At 37.1% G+C, this 24697-nt stretch overlaps 1 protein-coding gene across 7 annotated transcripts in view; it reads right to left on the bottom strand.

Moving 5' to 3' along the window:
- Window positions 1-24697, bottom strand: part of herc1 (HECT and RLD domain containing E3 ubiquitin protein ligase family member 1) — a 144138-nt gene that overhangs the window by 101923 nt on the left and 17518 nt on the right. For all 7 annotated transcript variants that reach the window (XM_039773671.1, XM_039773672.1, XM_039773675.1 and 4 more), the window contains exons 3-18: window positions 23477-23572; window positions 21984-22178; window positions 21303-21614; window positions 20990-21086; window positions 20355-20498; window positions 19599-19726; window positions 15578-15722; window positions 14848-15019; window positions 12475-12609; window positions 12019-12184; window positions 11763-11888; window positions 11095-11316; window positions 10544-10696; window positions 9630-9762; window positions 7611-7802; window positions 7184-7405 (exon numbers count right to left, since the gene is read on the bottom strand). In XM_039773671.1, the coding sequence (XP_039629605.1) occupies window positions 7184-7405; window positions 7611-7802; window positions 9630-9762; window positions 10544-10696; window positions 11095-11316; window positions 11763-11888; window positions 12019-12184; window positions 12475-12609; window positions 14848-15019; window positions 15578-15722; window positions 19599-19726; window positions 20355-20498; window positions 20990-21086; window positions 21303-21614; window positions 21984-22178; window positions 23477-23572 (2638 nt within the window). The remainder of the gene's footprint in view (window positions 1-7183; window positions 7406-7610; window positions 7803-9629; window positions 9763-10543; window positions 10697-11094; window positions 11317-11762; window positions 11889-12018; window positions 12185-12474; window positions 12610-14847; window positions 15020-15577; window positions 15723-19598; window positions 19727-20354; window positions 20499-20989; window positions 21087-21302; window positions 21615-21983; window positions 22179-23476; window positions 23573-24697) is intronic.

Raw genomic sequence — 24697 nt, 5'->3', positions numbered from 1 at the left:
GCTCCTCAAATTGTGGGCAGTAACACTGTAGCACACATTTAAGATGACCTCACAGAAATTGTAAAACCATGTGGTCAGCATAGCACTGTTCTTACAATTCCACTATTATTCGCTGCTCTCAACAAGTAAGAAAATGCATTCATGGACTAACATTCAGGTGTATTTGAGGGCTGTGCAGACACTGTAGCCCTCAATTACGAGAGTTCATTTGGTAGCTTCTATAAACTTCTCAATACATTTCAGGATTGTGGGGGTTAGAGGATTTCCAACCATGATAGGGCAAAAGGCTGAAGACAGGCCTGGCTATGACTCTAGTCTATCACAGGTAACACGGTTACTAATACATGTATCCTATATTCATATAAAGTGACAATTTGCAACTGCCAATTAACATAATCTAAATAAATATTTATAATGAATTCCTTCTGTGTTTGAGCATGTCTTGTGGTGGTAATTTTCATGAAATGGGACATGCAAAAATATTCTGTTATGACAAATGTAAGGGAATAACTGAAAGGCAAACTTTACTAAAGAGAGTGAACATTAAAAATATCAAATGAACATGGTACTCTGATGGCAAATTATATGGTGACCAGATTTTTCAAGTCCCAAACTAGGACACTTGTGTAACATGTATGCCCATGCATGAAGCCTATCCTTGTAATACCCACTTTATCCCATTGTCATCACAGAAGGATAAGGGCCTCAAAAATAAATAAATAAAATTATATATATATATATATATATATATATATATATATATATATATATATATATATATATATATATATATATATATATATATATACACAGTAATCCTCCTCGATCGTGGGGTTGCGTTCCAGACCCCCGATAGGTGAAAATCAGAAGTAGAAACCATATGTTTGTATGGTTATTTTTATATATTTTAAGCCCTTATAAACTCTCCCACACTGTTAACATTATTAGAGCCCTCTAGACATGAAATAACACCCTTTAGTCAAACGTTTAAACTGTGCTTCATTACAAGACAGAGATGGCAGTTCTTTCTCACAATTAAAAGAATGCAAACATATCTTATGTTCAAAGGAGCACCGTGAAGAGCAGATAATGTCAGAGAGAGCGCTCGCTAAGAAAAGCAATCAAAAAATCAATACATGCTTTTAAGTATACAGAAGCACCGATAAAGCGGCATTTTGTAGAGGCGTCCTCTCTTCTAGGCAAACAGCCACTGTGTAAACAGCCCCTCTGCTCACACCCTCCGTCAGGCAGAGAGTGAGAGAGACAGAGAGAAGCAAACAAAACAAGCGCAGCGGAAGCATATCTTATAGCATTGAGGAGTTTTAGTTAATATGTAATACATGCGCTGATTGGGTAGCTTCTAAGCCATCCGCCAATAGCGTCCCTTGTATGAAATCAACTGGGCAATCAAACTGAGGAAGCATGTAACCCAAATTAAAAGACCCATTGTCCGCAGAAAGCGAACCAGCGAAAAATCCGTGATTTATATTTAGATGTGCTTACATTTAAAATCCGCGATAGAGTGAAGCCGCGAAAGTCGAAGCGGATATAGCGAGGGATTACTGTATATATATATATATATATATATATATATATATATATATATATAAATACATATAAATGTAAACAAATGTCAGTGCTCTATTCTTCTGTGCTTCATGTTACTCATTGCAATACTGCATTGTTTAAATATAATGCTAGCTGTTAATCAAGCAGGGATATGTCTTGGAGTTTCGTAAATACACTGCAACAGACTTTGCAGCACTGAAAAACTTTACTAGGTAGGCAGCCTGTTAAAACCAGAACATTCTGATATTCATCCATTTTTTAGTGGGATTTAAGCCTGAAATTAAAATTTTTTTGTCACTTGGTCAACCTAGTAAATTATACAGCCAGTGAATGTAGTCATGCTACTGGGTACTTCATTCATATCTAGGTAACATTTTATTTTCCTTGCTTGTATTTTTGAATTTTACACTTAGAAAGATCATTTAAGTAATAGTGGTTTTTAACCTTTTTACTAAATGAACCGTTCTTAGAAAGAAAATATCTTTGCGGACTAGGAGGGTTTCGACTGGCTTGATCAATTAATGTTCGATTGAAGGATGAGGGTCCCCAGTGGGATTCTGAGCAGCCCACAGTCAAGTAATTGCAAGAAGAGTGAGTTGCTTCCTGATTTACTAGCAGTGCAGCTCCGTGGACCGGCAAGAATTCATAGCCTGCTTTTCATTGACCAGCAGTAGGCAATAATGGGGTTAATATGCTAGCTATGCCGTTTCACAGAGGGCCTTAAAATATTGGGAGGTGTGAAATGCTGGTGGCACTGGTTCTCTTCTATTTGTGGTAAAGCTGTTGGGAAGACTTCATGAAGCAGAAACATATTGGCGATCTGTTCACCATCAGTAGAGGCTACCAGCGACGATAAAGAAGGAAATACAAAGTATACAAGATGGTGAAACCACTGGCAAGATAAAACTGAAACATTAAAGTAATTTGTAGTTTAAATTATGCAGAATGTTTCTGTTTTAACATAGACAAGTTAGCAGATTTGTCACTGCTTTTCAATGAGAGATTTTGAAAGTTTAAAACATTGCACTGAACGATCATCTCCAAGTTATCTCAATGAATACTGAACTATCTCAACAATTTCCTGGAAGAATAAGGGTACCATATTTCAACAAAATTGGTCCACTTGGGGCCGGAGTTATTTCATGAGGGCACACAGAAGGGTTGACAGACAGTGACAGACTATTGCAATAGGTGCTTTGCTAAGGGCACAGGACAACTTAATCGCTTTAACGGGAAAATGGACGGAGCCATGTATCGTGAAATCCTGAGCGACAATCTCCTTCCCTCTGCCAGGAAACTGAAAATGGGTCGTGGATGGGTGTTCCAGCACGACAATGACCCAAAACATACAGCAAAGGCAACAAAGGAGTGGCTCAAGAAGAAGCACATTAAGGTCATGGAGTGGCCTAGTCAGTCTCCGGACCTTAATCCAATAGAAAACCTATGGAGGGAGCTCAAGCTCAGAGTAGCACAGAGACAGCCTCGAAACCTTAGGGATTTAGAGATGATCTGCAAAGAGGAGTGGACCAACATTCCTCCTAAAATGTGCGAAAACTTGGTCATCAATTACAAGAAACGTTTGACCTCTGTGCTTGCAAACAAGGGTTTTTCCACTAAGTATTAAGTCTTTTTTTTTTAGAGGGTTCAAAAACTTATTTCCCTCAATGAAATGCAAATCAATTTCTATCTTTTATTTAAAGTTATTTTTTCGATTTTCCTTTTGATGTGCAATCTGCCACTGTTGAAATAAACCTACCATTGAAATGATACTGTTCTGACACTTTTCATTTCTTTGTCATTGGACAAACTTACAAAATCCAGTGAGGGGTCAAATAATTATTTCCTCCACTGTATATAATTCACTAAGGCAAGACGACCATGGAAAGCACGCTGGAAGGGGCGTGGATTCACTATGCCGCCGACAAGTGAGACACCTATGGCGCACGCAGGAAGGAGCCACGCCCACCAACTCCAAGACCACTGGATACGACGACAACTCGCAGAGCCACGCCCACCAACTCAGACACAGAAAAAATGGCGTCATTTATAATTTGTCTGTCGTTGAGGCAACATGCAGCTCCAACCCACGCTGATTGTTCATAGAGGCATGTTTCTCGCGGAGGTGAATCGCCATATGCAGTGCGTAAAACAGTTTGCGAGGGGTATCCCATGAAATCCTTAAAACATTCCTTTACAACTGAGGTTAGAACACAATGAAGTAAGCAGTCTTTAAAAAACGAGTTTTCGGTTATGACGCACGACCGCGTGACCATAGCAAACTGTTTTACACGCTACATACAGCAATTCGCATCCGCGAAAAACATGCGTCTTCTTAGATGCTCCTGCACTTTGTACACACCTCCCTCCCACCTCGCTACTACCGTGGTCGGGTGTCTTGGTGGATTATATATAGAAAGGCAGCCAAAACCGCACAGAGCAATGAAAAGTCTACGTGAGTCACAGGTGCATCTGAACTGTACAAAGACGACAACGACTCGAGTGACGAGTTGAGGAAGCAGTCTTTAAAAACCAATAAGCCATGTGCCTCTGTTTCATTATTGTCTCACCTGCTTCACCAATGCAGGCCCCACAACAGGGCAGCCAACCGGGTAACCAAAGTCTTTGGGTTCAGGGGGGAGTATGGTTACAAAGCTGAAACTTAAAGGAATTGACGGAAGGGCACCACCAGGGGTGAAGCCTTTCGCTTCATTTGACTCAACACAGGAAACCTCACCCGGCCTAGACACGGAGAGGACTGACAGATTGATAGCTCTTTCTCGATTCTGTGGGTGGTGGTGCATGGCAGTTCTTAGTTGGTGGAGCGATTTGGCTGGTTATTTCCGAAAACGAACGAGACTCCCGCCTGCCAATTAGTTACATGACCCAACAGCGGTCGGCGTCCAAATTCTTAGAGGGGCAAGTGGCTTTCAGCCACGTGAGATTGAACATTAACAGGTATGTGATGCACTTGTATGTCCGGTACTGCACGCGTGCTACACTGAATGGATCAACGTGTGTCTAACCGGCGTGGGTAAGCCGTTGAACTCCATTCGTGATGGAGACCGTGGCTTGCAATTGTTCCCCACGAACGAGATATTCCCAGTTCGTGCGGGTCATACGCTCGAAATGATTACGTCCCTACCCTCACAGTGCTGCAGTGGAGCGTCGCAGAAGTAAATCCGAAAAGATCATGGTCACACTATAAGTCCATGTCTTGCACCCCAAAACACGAGGGTGAGCCTCGGTACTTTAGCAAAACCAGCTTTAGTCAGCTTGAAACAGGAACAGCACAGTTATTTATTGCAGCGGGATCTACTACTCTCCTATACACAGACACAGCAGTCAGGCAGTGTTGTGGCTATGTTAGTGGTCACCTAATACTGTTCCCTGCATTCACAATGTTCCTTGCATCACCCAACAAGATCTTTTCGGAGTTGCTTCGGTGGCAAGCCGCAGCAGCGCCATGAGCCTGCTGGTGCCCCGGCAACGGATAAACAGTCTTCCACAGACTCAGTAATTGTACTTCGGGACACTCTTCAGCATGTCGTCCCATTGGGGGTGCTCCCAAAAGAGTTTAGAAACCTCACAACAGTGACTTTCCTTTTTTTTGAATGAGTGGCGCACTAATAGGAATGTTTTTGAATGAGCATCACTGAACCACATAAAAACTGCTTTTTTGATGTCTTCAACTGCAGCAGTTCACATATGTTTGCAACTCGAGATTTTTCTTCTTTTTTGTACAGTCTTTCAACTGTTGTCGTTTTTTCTATAGGAGGGTGACAATAAGTTAAATTCTAATAGATGTTTTTCAAATGTTGACAAGCAATAAGCAAAAGTTATCACTGAAAATGACAGAAATCAAACTCAGCAAAAAAATAGTACGAGGAAAGTTCGAAGAAAGAAAAAAATTTAAATGTTTTTGTTTGGGGATCACTGTGCACAACTGAGCTGCAACCACAGAACTTACTGCTCTGTCGATGGTTCATTCAGGCATTTAAAGGTCTTTTGGGCAGTTCGCTGTAATGAAAGTATCTGCCGAATGTATTTCTATGTAACAAGATTTCTATAGACTCTGTCAGATGGGAAAACTGCTGGGACCATAAAATACTTTTGTAATGAAAATTTTGTTGTAAAGATATTCATTGTAACAGAATTTTACCTGTAGTTCAGTACTTGTTGAGTCAAACAACATAATAACACACACTTAGTACAACACACTCATCTTTTAAACAACACTGTCGCAGTTATCCAGAAAACAGTTTATGCAGATATCAGCATGCAAAGCATTTCTACAATTGCAATATACTTTCTTGATAGGTCTCTTAAGGTATCAAAGGAAATGCATACTTTTTATAACATTAACTATTATACCATTAACTTAATTAAGTAATTTCCATCCATCCATCCATTTTCCAACCCGCTGAATCCGAACACAGGGTCACGGGGGTCTGCTGGAGCCAATCCCAGCCAACACAGGGCACAAGGCAGGAACCAATTCCGGGCAGGGTGCCAACCCACCGCAGACTTAAAAGTAATTTTTTTTGGGAAATTATTTCTTGATGAGGGATCGTTTCATATGTAACAAAACCACATGTGCCATGATTATTAGCACCCATAGAAAACCTTATGAACACAGTTTAACTGCAGTCAGGGAATGGCTATAAAAATATACATTCACCTGAATATGCCATTATCTGCAGTTAGGACAATAATTAAAAAGTTCATATCAAATGGAACTGTTACCAACTTGCCTAGCAGAGAACCCAAGTTTATTGCCTCGGCCAATAAACTAAAACTGGGTCATCATTGGATCTTCCAGCAGAACAATGACTCAAAATATATGTCCAAATCAATACAAAATCAAGCTCCTGCCCTAGCCATCTCAGCCTCCAGACATATACCCCATTGAAAACCTCTCTGGGTAAGCTGAAGATAAGAATGCACAACATAAGACCTAAGACCCAGGAAGTTATGGAGAGAATCTCTAAAGAGCAATGGTCTCAGACTCCCTGCTGCATATTCACCACATTATAAGAGGAAGACTCTGCTGTTTTACTGGCAAGGGAAGGGTGTACAAAAAATTAAATGCAGGGCTACCAATAAATGCTGTGTTATATTATTACTGTGGAATTACTTTCTCCGAATAACTTCATTTCCATTAAAGGTTGGACTTCTCTCATTTTTTACAGTTTGATATTAGGAATATTCACCAAAATGTGATTTTATTTATAACCTTTTTTATTCATCTTTCCCAGGGATGCCAATAATTGTGGAGGAAACCACATGTAAAACATTCCATAATTCTATAACTTCACATCCTATAGAAACCTACTCAAAGATGGGTTGCAATCTGAACAAAGATTCATATTCATCCAAGCAGCGGCCTGGCTCAGACCTCCGAATGAGCTCTAGCACAAAAGAGCAACTTGACCTTTCCTCTCCTTGCGCTCACAAGCCACACAATTCCTGACTGAATCCTCTTTGCAACCTGACGCTTGACTGAAGTTTTGCTAAGCATTCTTGTAAAACAAAACAGATGTTGAAAATCATGAAAAAGATAATTATGAGAGCATGTAAGTAGGCTTCTAAAAGATGACATGTCAGTATAACCAACCTAGCTGTGGAATATCCATCTCAAGTCCATTACTGAAGAGAGGTGTTTTGAGCCAATAGCCTGTGTCTTGTTCTTCTGGGGATGTTGGAGGTCCCTGTAGCATTCCACCTAAGCAACGGCCCACAAGCAGAGCAACAGTTCTTTCCAGATCAACAAGCCACACCCACAACTGTGCAGGCTGAGGAAGAGGAGCACCAGTTTGATCAACAAAGTCAGAAGTTCCTAACCAAAGAAATATTGCAATCAATAAACCAATGAAGAGAAAAAAACAGAAAATAAGCAGTCAGACAGAGAAAGGACACAAGGTATGGAAGGAACAGATAAAAAACTTAATTTAAAATTTATGAATGCATACAGTTCTCACAAGCTTACAGCTTAATGGTGAAAAACTTACGTGTTAAATATTTGTGTACTGAATAAAACTAACCATGCAGAGGCCACTGTAGCTCCTGATCCTCCAGCAGAGTTGCAGCTGGCAATAGTCTGTTCAAACGATCCAGTGGTGGGAGCAAGTCCAGGAGAAAACAGAGTAATGGCCGTGCTACTGACACAGGGAGCAGGAGCAGAGAGCTAACAATCTGACACAGCATGCTCCCTGCTGCAGACACATAGATCACATCTGCAATAAATAAAAAGCAAAGCAGCATCTAAGATTAATTAAATGTGTTACTCAAGACACATCATCCCTGTGATATACTGATTTATTTAACATATGCCATTAGGCAGTCACCTTTTCCAAAGGAAGAATCAGATTAATAGCTAATGGTACAGTATATTAAAAGGGGTAACTCTGGTGTGAAGAAGATAATGAACAGCCCATAATTTGAATTAGAATCTGTCTGGAGTACACTATTGGCTAAGAATACTTAAAGGTCTCTCATGGTGGGTGTGGCAGCCAGCATGACAAAGCTGGGAATCCTACATACCACAATAAGCAACTGCTCTTTAAACTAAACATGCAACACCATGTACAGTAGTTATTGCTCAGCCTGGAGAACCATGCAGTGGTACTTAGGTTTTTAGGGCAGGTTCTTAACCTTCATACTGTTAGTACTTAACATTTTCAGGCAACAACACAAAGGAGGGCCAGAGTGGACACTAGGCGTGTGCAATATTCATCGTTTACAATTATATCTTAATTGCTGTTTTAACGATGTGCAGAATTAAATTATTGAGTATGTAACTCACTAAGCAAAAAAAAGAAACAGTTCATTCACTAATGCAACATTACAGACCACTGCGCGTGCGCAAAGCGAGTTGCGTAGGCGTGAACGTCTAGCAAGCCACAAGTTAGCATCGCTCCCTGCCTCAAAATGAGTAAACAAACAGCACCAGATGATAAAACAGCCTCGCCATCTACGTCGTCAGAGTTAATTGCCAGACATCGTTCATTCTCACTCACATGGCAGTGGTTTGGTTTTGAAAAGACTGATGTTGCTCAAAAGACAGCAATCTGCAAACTATGTGGTAAATCGGTTGCCGTTAAAGACAGCTCGACAACTAACATGTTTCTCCATTTGCTAACTAACCACCACACTGAATACAAAGAATACAAAAAGCTTAAGGAGCCAACTGTCCAGCACAAGTCTAAAGTAACCAAGGTAAGAGCACAAAAACACACTCGACAAACTTTAGCGGACTCATTCTGCAAAAAAGAGCCTTACGACAAGAAAAGCTACAGATGGCATGACATAACAAACGCCGTCACCAATTACATCACAAAAGATATAGTGCCAATTCAAGTGGTTGAGAGAGATGATTTTAAACAGCTATTGAATACTTTAGACCCAAGGAACACACTGCCTGGCTGAAAATATTTCAGTCAAACAGCTCTGCCTAAGTTGTATGATTCGTGTCGCCAAACTCTAACGCATAAACTGCAAAAGGTTTCACATTTTGCCACAACAACCGATTTATGGTCAAGCCGAACATCCGAGCCATACCGTTCCCTGACGGTGCATTTCATTTAAGAAAACTGGCAACTGCAAAGCTTCTGTTTGCAAACATCCTACTTCCCACAAGATCACACTGGCCATATCTTTGTGCAAGGTCTGAAAGATGTGCTGGCATCATGGTCACTGCGAGAAGACTGCATGGTTTGCATGACGACAGACAGCAGGACTAACGTTGTCAGTGCACTACGGATTAATAACTGGAAGAGGCTACCTTGTTTTGGGCATAGGCTTCATATTGCGATTGGTGATTAATTTGGGGTTCCTCTATAAAATGCAGTTTAGGTTAAATTGATCTTATTTATTATGACGTTTAAAAATACAAAAAGTCCTGATAAGTAAAGCTATAGATGACAAAAATATAATTCAATATAATTTCAAATAATATATTACATTATCTTGGAATTATTGTTATCGTCAAAGTCCCAGATAATATCGAGATATCCCCAATATCGCACACCCCTAGTGGACACCAACCAGAAAAAATGTCTTACCTCGCAATTTCTCTCTTAAACTTCCATTCCAGGAGCTCTCTTTAAGTAGGGTTGCTGATCGTGAAAAGATGTCCGTGGCATGAGGCAGAAGTAGCTGTAGATGCTTGTGCAACAATGCTACACTGCTAGAGTTCTGTCAGATAATTAAAGTTTTAAATTTATTAAAAGAAAACAAAATGCAGTTATTTTAATAAATCAAACAATTTTCTGTAGCTCTTTCTCTCACTAGGCAACACAAGTCACCGGACACAATGCTTGAAATAAAGGAAAGAAGCACTTCTTTTCTTTCCAAACTATTTCCATTTTTATATAGGGTCACCGTTTTTTATTTTTTTGTTTTTTTTAATAAAAGAAGACAACATTAAAATTAAAGGCACAAAGGCAGATGAACTTAAAATTCACAAACAAGTGAACATGCAAGTTTACTCATTTAAACTTAATTGCACTTTCTAGTTACAGTTGCTATCATGCAAAGTCATCTCTGTGGTAGTATATTTGAATAACACACTCATTTGCCCATTAAGATCATTTCATTTTACTTTTTTTTTTTTGAGCATACAAATACTCTAGTCCAGATAGGCATTTTTTCCATTTAGGGCCCCGAAACAAACAAGATGAAGTAGAGTCTATAATAAGGGAACAAATACACACCAATTCTTATTTTAGCCATAAGCCTTAAAATTACTGTAACACTAACCATACAATGCTTTATCAAGCAATCTAAAACACTCATTTTGAAAGCCAAAGCTGTATGTATTAGACATACTTAATGTTGAATCTCTAAAGGTGTCATTTCGTACACCAAGATGAGCCACCAAAATGCTAAAATCTGGTTTGTGCTTGAAAAATGTGAAAAAAGCATTTCCATAAAATTAATAAAAATATAACACTTAAAAAACAATATTTATACTCACTTCACTGATACTGTTAATATGACAATATGCCAACAATTGCTTCTGCAGGGAGCACAATAGTTCATGAAGGTGAGCAGGCTGGCTGTTTTCTGAGGAAGACGTACCCTGAAGTAGCTTGTCACTGTTCTTCTCCAACTCTCCAAATGCTTGGTCCTAATACACAGGCACATTTGAGACATGTCCATAAAATGTGAGTATAAGAGAAATTCATTGTAATGCAACGTATGCTTGTTTGTGCTGTATGTTTGTCTTGAAATGTGCCTTATATTATATTATATGTTATATAACAGATCAGATGTCCCTTTTAGAAATGTCTTTCATAATCAGACCATGATTGATCACTTCTTAGCAGCTGGTTTCTGCTACTTTATGTTAAACAAGAATAAGTACAGTGTCTAGTGTTAACTGCAGAGTTAGAGAATGAAACCTACTTCATTTTCTCTTACAATTTATTGCAACTGAAGAAATAGTAAGTAGTACAGCAAACTACAACAGGTTAAAAAAAGCTTGTCAGAACAGAAGTAACTACAGGACAACAAGACAATCCTCACTGTATAAAATCCTAAATTCCTTAGAAGTGTCTTCATGAGAATTTCTGCCAAATGAGTGTCTGGATGACTGCCTGGAGAACTGTTGGACGATTCCAAAGACAATCCAAAACCAAAACTGCAAGAGGAAGACTCAGGAGCATCAGGAGGAGAACTGTATCCCAATAAAGATGCTACATGGGTATGGTCCTGCAAGCTTGTCAAAATTATGTCCAACTGCATCCTCTAAAAAATACAAAATAAAACAAGATTAACATGTTCCTAAAAGAGCAGACCCAAAAGATATGCCATATGCCACATTGTACATGCTTTCTGAATAAAGCAGTATACGGGCAGTGAATAATACACAGTTTGCAAATATTTTTTATATTACTTTTCATCAGATAATACTACAGATAATAATTTAAAAAACAAAATAAACTAAAACGAAATGAAAACTGAAGAACGAGAGCAGAGAATGCAATGTTCTTACAGTAGACATATTTTAGCCATAGTGAATGCGAGAACAAACAAGCTGTCTATACAGCGAGCAGAGCTACTGACAGGAATCGGTCATGTGGACAGGAGAACCCCAGATACTGAAAATTATAGGCTTTTCTGCAATAGAAATTAATCTGTAAAAATCTGAGTAATCAGTACAACAGAAAAAATAAGCATGGTGTTTTCTTTACCTGTCCTTTTGATAAACTCTCCCATCGATCAGGACCCTGAGGCAGAAGTGAATGCAGCAGCTCCATTCTTTCTCTAAGAGGAGGTAGCAACATGGTGGCACCTACAGACAATGTCTCTATAACAGCCTGTAACAGCACAGTTCAAAGATCCATTATAGAAAAAAAGACATGTAAAGTGGCCACACCCTAGTCTTTTACACTTAAAAATATATATACTGTAAAACAGGCAGTTCATGAATCAAATTTGAAAGCCTACCTCTTGAATTTCATCAGGTACTGAAGAATCCATCAGTCGAAACAGAAGATTTCTTAAAGGTCTTGCCTGTCTGCCAAGTATGCTGGTGGCGACACCACCAGCCAGTGCTAAAGCAAGGTGATTAGACAGTAATTTAAGACACAGCTTGAGAAAATGATGGTGCTCTCTGAAATAGAATAAACAGAAAGTGTCCATTTTAAATAAATATTCTATGAGAGTATCCTAAATAGTATTGCTTTATAGTTGCAAAATCTGCACAGAAAACTTTCATAAGTCTGAAAGTATACTTCGATATAAAGTAATATATATATATATATATATATATATATATATAAAGTATAATATAAATGACAAAAAATAAATAGGAAGAGATACTCCTCCTTAACTCAAACGAAGCATTATTTTCTTGATAAAAACAGAAACAAACAAGTATATAGCACCGGTGTGACAACTCACCTTGATGAAGGGAATGGAAGAGGAGGAACATCATTATTGATTCCATCACAGTATCTCTCAAGGAAGGAACGCAAATGTGAGAATGTGCTCTCTTCTAAATCAACACAATATGGTCGATGCCAGGCCACAACTTGCCTGCAACCATAAACAATTTTAAAAACTGAATTAATCACAAAAATATATAGCCTTTCACAAATGTCTCTAAATACTTCATCAAAAACAATCTGAAATCTGGAATCGTGTAGTCTAAAACGTCAGGGAGCCCAGACAAATTTTACAATTTTGGTAACCAGAGGGCTACCTGAAAGCCATATTGCTTTTAAACAGTACCCGCCAAGTTGTGTAAGGTGATTTTCTGTTAATCTATTTATCATGCTAAGCACATAAAATGAATGAAATACTGGAGTATCCTAACATTAAAAAAACTCTTATGAAGCTACAACAAATGCTGCTTAAAAATGGCTGCTTTTAACTTCTCCTGCTCTCCCTTTACTGCCCATGTTTCAGCTCCACACATCATTGCTGGTCCTAACACTGTTTTCAAAATCTTAACTTTAACCTTCACCTTAATTTTTGGATTACACAATACTCCTGATACCTTCTTTCAATTGTTCCATCCACACTGCACTCTATGGGTTATCTCTACATACATTTTTCCATCTTGCACTACCAGATATCTGAATTATCCGTTCTTTTCAAGAGCTCCCCCTGCAGGCTAACTTCTGAATCCACATCATTAAACATCATATATTGTCTTCTTATTTATCCACACAGGTGGAGCAGTGGTAGTGCTGCTGCCTCACAGTAAGGAGATCATGGGTTTGGGTCCCGGGTTCTCCCTGCATGGAGAGCACTTTGAGTAGTGAGAAAAGAGTTATATAAATGTAAAGAATTATTATCATCATCTTCAACCCTCATTCTTCCAAAGCCCTTCGCCAGTCTTCCAATTTCCTTTTCACTTCCTCTTTTCATGTGCCACACAACACAATCCAGGGGGGACTGGTCTTTGATCTGGTTATGGATGTGTTGAGTCTTGGAATAAAAGAGGCAAGGACTTAAAGAAGATCCCTGGTGCAGACCAACTAATTGTGATGTTCTCTGTTACCACAACACTGCTTTTAACCCATGTCATCACTCCCTCATACATATCCTAGACCGGGGTGGGCAATGTCGGTCCTGGAGAGCCACAGTGGCTACAGGTTTTCATTCCAAACCAACTACTTAATTAGAAACCAATCCTTGCCAATCTCACACCTTATTTAATTTTATGGCTTGTTAGTCTGCAATGTAAGGTTCTTATATCGCAGATTTTTTACTCTCCAAGGATATCTTCCAAATGATTTGAAGCCTAAAACACATAATTTTCAGTCTGTCACATTTTCTATTACATCAAGAACTTCTGGTTGCTTTGTCATTTACATTTTATTGCTAATAAGGAGCCATTAAAACAATGAATGCAGCTGTTTAAGATTGAAATAAGCAATCAAGGGTGGGGAAACTTAACAAGACCAATAAAATGACGCATTAAAATGTCACTTAAGCAATAATCAGCAATAATTGTTTTCTCATTAAGAAACAGGGCTAGAACCTGTAGCCACTGCAGCTCTCCAGGACCAACATTGCCCAACCCTGTCCTAGACAATCCTCACATACATCTCTGGTACTCCAGTCTCTCTTGTGAGCCTCCAGACCTCTCGACATGATGGAATCAATTCAATAAGCTTCAGTAAACACTTAAGAGTTTAGTAACTCTGCAATTCTACAGATAAAAGGATACTGTCCTGTTATATGCAGATTGACAATGTAGCATCTGAAGAAGAATGTTCCATTTTAAAATAATTAAATTTCTACCGTTCCATTTGGAAAGGACTAGCAGGATGTGGAATGAAGAAGTGTAGGTTTGTTTAGAATGTGCTTTGCATTGATTATTATTGCATGAAAGCAGGACACTTTGCTAAGATTTCAGTCTTCAGGATCATTAAGAATGTTTAATCACAAACAGTTCAAAGTTTACAAGAAAGCTATGCATTCAATTAGGAGGAGGAGGAAGTGTGCATGAAAAGGATCAGGACTACAGTATGCCTTAGAATAATCTACTATTTCTATTATAGGCTATTCACCATTACCTCTTTTTAACACTAATATGTAATTAATCTACTGCTGAAACTGGAATGAGTTACTCATTTTTAGTTACAAGGACTTTTACTGGCATGAGACATATGTAGTGTATATAAATGTTTTATTTGATATTGGGACTGGGTGCATTGCATGTTTTTATGTATCAGTGTTCTTTTTGGGAAACAGATGGTCGGGAGTCCAAAGAGTTTAGTGTTGGACGTGTGTTATAAAGTATGTATTATGTATTTAACTTACCTGTCCCTAGGTAAAGCTGTCCAGGCTAAACTATGTGAGGTTCCAGCAGAAATCTGCTGTATAGCTACTCCATCCAAACCAATTACTTTCTTAGGTTTTGTTATTGGGCCAGTAGAATTTCCTTGGCCACACTGGCCCATAGAATTATTTCCCCAGGCATAAACTTCATTGTCTGCAAAACAAAGAAATATACATGCAAGTCAGTTAGTACAGACACTGGCTGAAATCTGCAACAGAGACACTCTATTAATTATTATCGTGATAACAAGGCAATTCAGTAACAACAGAAACTTAATTTATTCAGTATCAAAGGCCTGCCAAAAAATAATTTTGATTGATTTTAATGAATTATTTTTTATTCTCTCTGACCAATCCCTTTAAAAGGAGCACTTGGAAAATGTTATAGGGAACTAGCAATACAGAATAGTTTTATAAGATTAAACAACTGAAAAAGTCTAGGTATCAGCATGTGGAGATGACTCAGGATATGCAGAGCAGGTGGGCGGAAGATTAAGAAACCACTGAAATAGTTTAAGTTTCATAATATTTTTTTGGTGTAACAAAACATAAAACGTGTCAAGTATGTTTCCGGATTATCTGTTGTAACCATTGAAACTCCATATCATTTGCAGAATACTGAAGATTCTACTTAACCATAAAATTTAAAATGAAGCCACCATCTTGGATCTTCATGTTGCATTTGCTTATTGATAAACACACATATATTTACCATGTGATAAGGCCAAACAGTGACTGTCACCAATTGATATATCAACCACTCTTGTCATTGCCAGTTCCTCAGCAAGTTTGGGTCTTAACGCAGTGGCCTCAGAAGAGCCACATCCAAGACAAGCACCACAGCCCCAAGCATAAACCTAAAAAGGTAAATATTTTGCTTTGTTAGTGTCATTAAACATAGTTTTCAAACTCATAAGCATCTGCTTGACCTTTGTTTACTATTTGTATGAACAATGCATAATATAAAAATGTTCAATGTAACAGGGTACACCAAAGTAAAAAAAAAAAAAAAACATTGTCAACATGACACACAAAATATTTAGCTTTCCAAAAAAAATTAAAAATAGCATTATAAATGCATGTTTAAATTCCTTAGTTTGTGTCCATTTTTCCAAATTGCCAATAAATATTTTTTTTATTTCGTACACGTCTGAAGGATTTACCAAATCAAATTATATTAAAGAAAAAAAATGGACTTAATAGTAACCGCTACAAAACTTTCAATAATGAGTGCAGCTTAATGATCATGAAGCTGAACTGGAAATACAAGGCCATAGGTTTAATTTTCACAAAATTCCCTCCCTCCCTCCCTTTATAGATCACCCAGGGCCAGTCACTTCTCTGGTATTTAGGCTGCAGCAGACCTTAGAAAATGTTATATGAAACCCGCAGTGAAGTCTAGGTTCCACAAAAGTTTCAGCAAGGGTCTTTTTTACAAATACTTCAATAAATCAAACTAGTTAAAAAAAAGTATTTAAACAATACAGTAACAGTAATAGTAATAATTTTTTTAAAAACTGCAAATATTACTTAAACAATAGCAGAAGCAAAGTTTATTATTAAAAAAGCAGGATAAGAGGCACACTTCTTATGAAACTTTTGATAACAAGAGTTACCACTTTGTACCCAGACGATAAAAAAGTCTTTGAACCCAAACTGTTAAACAGCTAAACAGGAAAGTTTCTGAAACAAAGTTCCGTAGATAAAAAAAAAAAAAGTCAACATTCAATATGACGAGGAAACTTAAAAAAAAATATATTTATAACAAAATCAAATGCAGAACTTTAATAAAGTGAGAAATCCAGGTAAAAAGGTTTGTAGAACCCATCTTCACCAGTTCTCCTCATTTCACATACGTTGTTAACATGCACAGCTAGAAATTACAGTGTTACTACCAGCAGCACCTTGTATAACACAGGCAAGGAAGCAACAGAGAGATTATAGTTAAGCAATTAGAAAACATGGTAGAGAAAAAGAATACTTTTGGCGAGACTGAGCTACTCAAGAGCTTAGTATTGGCACACTAAGAAAAGAAGTGTTAGAACATTCTTAAGCTCGGGACACAATTTGGTAAGTAAAATAAACCTTTATCAGGAGCTGTTAATGTCAGTGAGCTCTTGCTGCTTTAACAACTTTTAAGCACGGAAGGTTTTGCTCATAGTCAGGGTGCTTTTTCTGCTTATAGGTATATTGGTAGGCTGGTGGTGTGTTGGTCATTCTTTTAGTTCTTGTAAAAGAAAATTATGTGATTTTTTTTTTTAATATTGCTTCTAAAACTAAAGGTTTTACATGTAATTGTGGTCTGCATATAAAAAAAGACATAGTACCACTGGAGAAAATACAAAGTGTAACTGAGCTGATTTCAGGACTGCAAGGTAAGAGATATGAGCAAAAACCGAAGGAGTTAAAATGTTTTAAAATGAGGTACTTAACAAATACACAGGTAGAGTGGTAAACTCATATAGGGTCAATTTCACACAAATACAGTAATCCCTCCTCGATCGTGGGGGTTACGTTCCAGAACCCCCCGCGATAGGTGAAAATCTGCTAAGTAGAAACCATATGTCTGTATGGTTATTTTTATATATTTTAAGCCCTTATAAACTTTCCCACACTGTTTATAAATATTCTCCGCACAGTTATACAATAAACCCTTGTTTATTGCAGTTAATCCGTTCCAGACTCTACCGCGATAAATGAATTTCCACGAAGTAGGATTCTTTATTTATAAATCTAATATTTTCACAGTTACAGCATAGAACACATGTTTACGACCTTCTAAAGACGTTTTTTAGCATTATTAGAGCCCTCTATACATGAAATAACACCCTTTAGTCAAAAGTTTAAACTGTGCTCCATGACAAGACAGAGATGACAGTTCTTTCTCACAATTAAAAGAATGCAAACATATCTTCCTCTTCAAAGGAATGTGCATCAGGAGCAGAGAATGTCAGAGAGAGAGAAAGAGACAGAGAGAGAGAAAAAAAGCAAACAATCAAAAATCAATACGTGCTGTTGGGCTTTTAAGTAGGAGAAGCACCGCGATAAAGCAGCAGGAAGGGAGCAATGTGATGGTAGTCTTTCAGCATTTTTTACAGGATTGTCCATATCCTCTAAGCAAACAGCCTCTGTGCAAATAGCCCCTCTGCTCACACCCCCTCCGTCAGGAGCAGAGAATGTCAGAGAGAGTGAGAGAGACAGCGAAAAGCAAACAATCAAAAATCAATATGTGCTGTTAGAGCTTTTAAGTGTGTGAAGCACCGCATGGGTATATCATTGAGGAGATTTATTTAATATGTAATACGTGCTCCGATTGGGTAGCTTCTCAGCCATCCGCCAATAGCGTCCCTTGTATGAAATCAACTGGGCAAACAAACTGAGGAAGCATGTACCATAAATTAAAAGACCCATTGTCTGCAGAAATCCACCAAGCAGCGAAAAATCTGTGACATATATTTATATGCTTACATTTAAAATCCGCGATGGAGTGAAGGCGCGAAAGTCGAAGTGCGATATAGCGAGGGATCACTGTATTACATTTTTTTCTTCACATATAGAACCACAGACCCCTGGAATGAATTACAAAGTAGTGCAGCGGAGTGTGGGACTTCCAAATGTGACTTATTTTATAGAAAATAAGCGGATAGAAAAACATATTAAGTGAGTTGTTTTGGTTCAGCATTTGACATTTTGGTAAATGCTTCCTCAGCTATTGTACATTTAATTTTTATGGGACTCTATTTTCATTCCCATAAATAAGCAAATCTCACATTTTGGTACTGTATATTTTTTTCCCCTCTGGATCAGCATTGGAATTATCAATATTTGTTAGCATAAGACATGGAATAACTAGCAGAGCTTCTAGATACACAGTGTGGTTTATGTCACATTCCAGTGCTCTGCAATTAATGAAAAAACAAGCTTAAAACTAAATTTGTCAGTTGAATAGTGCCCAACTACTAGTCATAGTCTACTATAAGGGATTGAATTTAGGAAGTGTTACAATGTAGGTTTTTGTATTGTGAAAGGTAAAACAGAGCACCTAGAGAGAACCTGTATAAACAGACAGTGATAATGCAGACACCTCACAGAAACCCAGAAAGTTGGGTCCAAAAAACTGCAGCATTAACCTCTGCACTCTTTGTTATGAAACACTAGGTAGACTTTATTATCCCCGAGTAAAATTTGTTTACAGCAGGAAAATTCAAAACTAATGTCATAATATTATAATAGTAATCCAGCTTTATCATTCAGTAATGTTGAATATATTTGTTGTAATGCCAAAAAGAGGTGTAAACAGTCTACTGCTTATTGGTTACACCACCAAACTTTGCAGGGGAACAACTACCCAGTCCGGCTGAACAAAACACTTTTGCCATTAAAAAAATAAAACATGTCTGTCAATTTTGATGTTCTGTAATTTGAAGTCAAGCACCTAATTTCATATAATGGCTTACAAATTTTTTCATTCTTAATATTAAAGGTTTACCAAATGTCTTGGATTTTAACATCTCTTAACTTCTATGCTACATGAAAATGCATCATGAATATATTATGAATTTAGTTGTTTGACATGACATTTATTTAAAAAACAAAAACAGTCAGTACCAAATTGCCAACTCTTACTACTGTGTTTGGCTCTTAGTAATTCTTGTATGCTTAACTTGCATTATAAATTTGACTTCAGTACCACCCCTCCCATATGCCCTCTGAATTTTCTAAACACTACATACCTGGCCTGTTGAAGTCAGTGCAAGTGATGACTGGCTTCCAGCACATACTTTTCGTATAAACATTCCTTGTAAGGCTTCAATAACCTTGGGTTTGTACACTCTGTTTGTATCACCATGCCCTAACTTTCCTAGAAGAGATTTTAAAAGGCCAATAAGTGTGGGATGGACAAAACACAGAATAAGTCAATTCCAGATTAACATATAGAAAGTGCCATGGAAAGAAATAAAGAACATGAAAAGAAAAAAAAAAAAAAGTCTGAGTAGAGTTTGTTTAGACTTTAAAGCATTATGTCAGAGTGTATGGTTTTGATTACATGTCATCTAAAAACAACTTGAAACAATGACTATGACCAATCTATGAACAACTTAAATTATTTTCTCTCTCTTGGAACAAAGCTGAGGCCCTGAGAATAAAGAAAATAAATTTAGTTCCCTTAACACTACCTCATAACTTAAACACCAAATTTTGAATAAACTGATACACTTTCTACTCTGGTTGAGACTTTGTCTCAGCAAATGGCAAGGTACACATTCAATTTTTTATTTTGTGACACTCATACACATTATCTGTAAATCAATGAAATGCACTGGCCAAAACAAACTTCATAGCTCGCTAGGGAAAACGAGACTTTTATTGAACATAAGCAAACACACATTAAGTTACTATTCAACAATCATCATGGACAGCCCCCTAACTTTTACCTTCATTCACAACAAAATATATAAAATGAAAGAGCTGTAATATTGAAAGCTTACCATTGTCTCCTCCCCCAAAAGACCACACTGTTCTCCCATCTTTGGATAAAGCTATGGTATGTGAGCTACCACATGACACTTCTCCAACATTACTAATATCCTTCACTAAGGTTGGAATGTTACGACTGTTACTGTCACCATGTCCTATAAAGAAACAAAAGTATACTGAATACTGCAGCTTTCAGCCCGTTTTTTTTATTATGCAGCTATCAACAAATCACACTGAACATAAATTTGGCAATGAGTTAGTCACAATTATCCAAATTATATTTCCAATTCTAGTTAGTTCCACTGTCTAATAATTATATCGGTAATTATTTTTTATCTTTCAGAATACTCACTTCTCCTACCATAACTTAAAACACTTTCACATAACTAGCAAATATAAAATGGCCCTGCAAAGAGTTTTTAAGAGTATGTGAATATACATGTCCTTCACTTGCTTCAAATCTAGCACTGGTTCTTGCAAGGGCAGACTCTATGAAACCTATATTACTGTAGATTTTTATTTTCTTAGGTATTCTAATTTTTCAATATAAATATGTTCCTGTCCAGCCACTAGAAGGCTTACACTATAACCAATAAATAACCTTAATTTTCAAATAAACCTCCTAGCTGCATAAGAAAACAAATACCTAGTCTTCCAAAATCTCCTTCACCCCAGGTATACAATTCTCCATCCTCGGTGACTGCAGCACTGTGCCTATACCCAGCAGACACACAAACAACCACCTAAGCAAAAAAAAAAAAAAGTGTAAACTTCAGGTCCTGTTGTGGTATTTTTTGAATTATTCTAGACATTTCTCTAAACTGCTTTTTTTTTTTTTTACAATTATTTATACAGTATATATGTATTAACATCCATAGTGCTGGGAGTGGGGTCACAGTGACAAACAATTTAGTTCTCAATATTTGAACAGTTTAATTTCACATAAAATATTGACTTACCTTTCCCTGAAGCGGTCCCTGGATGAGTTTGGGGTACTTCTGTGTTGAGCTGTTACCATGCCCTAGTTTTCCATAGTCACCATCACCCCAACTGAAAACCTCTCCTTCTGTGGTGTATGCTAGTGTGTGTCCATCTGAACCTTTTGAAGATGAAACTTTTTTGATTGCTCGATGGGGCTCAAAAGTTAACTTTTTCAAAGTAGACTGATTATTAGAATCTCCTAGTCCAAGTCTACCATAACTTCCTTTTCCACATGCACGTACAGATCCATCAGATGAAATCACAAAAGTACAATATTGCCCAGCTTCAATCTAAAATTGAACCATCAGATTTGTTAAAATACATAGAATTACACTCAAAGATAAAATTTGTAACAGGTAATAATGCCAAAGTGAAAGCTTATTAATATACAGTACATCTTGTAGCTCTTGTTCACATTTTCATCTATAAGTATAGTGACATAGCAGTTTGCAGGACAAATACATTTTTGCCTCCTCCATTAGCAATAAACTAACATGTAAACAGGATAGATAAGAAAGGGAAGACCCTCTTGTAATTTCATATTTTTTAGGCACAAACAACATAAAATGGAGAAATATCTAAATTAAAACTGCATATGTTTTCAAACCATATACATACTACACAAGAATTTTAGTTGCATACAACATGAAATTACTTACTGTTTGTGCATCAGCAAAGCTTGGAGCAAGTTTGGGCTGTAGTATTTTCTCTTGAGTACCCTCTACCAGTTGATGGCTGCTATTGCTACCCCAGACATATACTTCACATGTTTCCGACACTATAGGAGCATCTCCAGTCTGGATGCTATCTGGGCTGGCACAAGTTCTTGAATAATCAGATGCCATTCTACAGACCTAATGAAATAATACAAGTAAGTCAATCTCTCTACTTCTACTTAGGAGAAAAGTTAGATTACAATGTTGCCTTCACACCATCTGTTTCACCAAACTCTTGACTTTTCCGCGAACTGCCAAAAAAAAAACCAAACACAACATTGATAAAATTAGGCCATAGCTGATGATACCTTATCAGTGTACTCCTAAAATGATCAGCAATGGATGACTTAAAAATGTTCAATTATCAATTTTTATGATGAATACATGTATGTAGACTTGAATGTTAAAGAAAATGGAAAAAAGGAAATGCTTCTTGATATAATGGAAAAAAATGCATGAAGTGAACACGTCTCCAATGCAAATGAAAGTGAAGCAAAAATGTACTCTGGTGCTTTAGTTTAGAGAGATCTTTACAATGATTTTTGGCAAAATATGGCAGAGTGCTAGTTTATAACAGCTGCATCAGATACTAGTCAAAATTAATATAGGTGCGAGTCAAAATTAATATAAGCATTTAAAAAAAAAAAACTCTAAAAGGAAAAATCAGAAATGTGTTTCAGACGAGCAGTGTAAATAACATCAAGTCGGATATTCCTAATAATTCAGAACCACCATTATTAAATAGTTAAGACCTGGAAGGCCAGTGTATAACTTATTTTCTTCGGACTCAAATTCATGGGCTGTATGAAGAGCTGATCACCCTCTCAACAGCATACCATCCAAAACAGTTAGGTGTTTGGTATGCATTCTGCTTTCTGAAATTTATGACCAGCTCCTTTAAAAGTGCACCATTCCATTCCGTCTTATCTAAACACATTAATTCATTTTTTTATCAAACAAAAGCATTTTAAAGTGTTACACAGAACTAAAGTTGTCTACACAAAAAAAGAGAAAAAAAAATGGTGAAGTCTTATAAAATTAGGTGCCACATTAGTGTAATTGCTGACTGTGCTGCTTCACAGCTCTGGGGGCTCAAGTCCAGTTTTCAGCCAAGCTACTGTGTGGTGGTTGTACATTTTCTCCATGTGTATTTTTCAAAATCAACATCTAAAGGAAGCCTTTAAGAGATTGGCACATTAATCCAAGTTTGCTTCTTGTCTTGCACTTAAAAAATAGGCACCTACTATCCATGACCCTCTGACAGAAAAAGCAGTTTCAAAAAATTAAAGAAAGGAATGAGCATAGGTTCTGCAAAACTAACAAGTCTTCAAAGGTAAACTATAATTTCTACAATGATCTCCTGAAAATATAAGCATATATTTCCACAATAATTTCTGCATTCTAAGCAAACTTTTAGAAGGTATTAGATGACTTACCTCTTCAAACAAGCAAAGAGCGGCTTCATACAATGAACATAGGCCATCTGGTGTTCTTGTAGGCTCTCTCCATTGACTCCGATCTGATGAAGAACCCTAGAATTATATATACAAATATATATATATACTGTATATATATAATTTACTGTATAAACAAAATAAAGCAAATGAGGAGACTTGGGGCATTTGAATAGCTCTTTTAGTTATTCAGAAAAATCACCTCTTAAAATGGATTTCAAAAATGGACTTGTTTAAAAAATGCTTGATGTTAGTGCTCACTGTAGACAATTGAAATAATAATAAATAAAATCACAATGTGGACGCCAAGGCCAAATCCCTATGCTATAATTTAGCTTTTTTAGTGAAGAATATATTTATAATAATCTAAATCAGGCCATTTTTATCACCTATTTCATTAAAATAGTTTAGATGTTTGCTTCCATCTAGGCAGCATAACTCTACAGTGTGAATGAATGCATTTTCAAACATACACATAACATTGTTTAAAAACAAAATTTCTCATTAAACAAAAAAGAATCAGACATTTCAAAAAGGTGAACTTTATACCAGGCAAGATAGATAGATAGATAATATAGATAAAAATAAAAGTTCACCCCAAACGTAACGTAATTAATATACAGGGAGTCTTTGGGTTACAACATCTCGACATACAAGGTTTCGAGTTTACAACACTCACTCCCATAAAAATGTAAAAAAATTCAGACATGAATGTTTTTGGCTTACACCGTTAGCATCGTACTTACAGACTACATGGGCGAACTAGTTTGGTTGCGCACAGCGGAAGAATACATAGTAGCACAGCATATGAGTGAGGGAGTTGGTGAACTAGTTTTGTTGCGCGCGAAGGAAGTGTTCCGTTTGTGTTGCTTTGTTTGGCGACTTTGTGGCCCTTATCATGGCTCCTAAACGAAAGTCAGAGTTTTCTGATGGTAGTGCTTCGAAGATGAAGAGGAAAGCCATCACGATGGAAGTGAAATCAGACATTGTAAAGAGATCAGAAGGAATAAAGGTAAAGAATTTTTTTTACACTCATTTTTGTCATTTTATCTGTTACTACAGTACAGTATATTTATGTCCTTTTCCTTTTTCTGTGGCTTAGTTTTGTTTTTATGTTCTAGATTATGATTTTGCAAATGTGTTAGGATAGGTAAGTAACTTAGGCTAGGGTGTGTTTCAATTTACAACAAAATTCGGGTTACA

This window comes from Polypterus senegalus, chromosome 12, assembly GCF_016835505.1.
Source record: "Polypterus senegalus isolate Bchr_013 chromosome 12, ASM1683550v1, whole genome shotgun sequence".
NCBI lineage: Eukaryota > Metazoa > Chordata > Cladistia > Polypteriformes > Polypteridae > Polypterus > Polypterus senegalus.
This window is presented reverse-complemented; position numbering and strand designations above follow the sequence as displayed.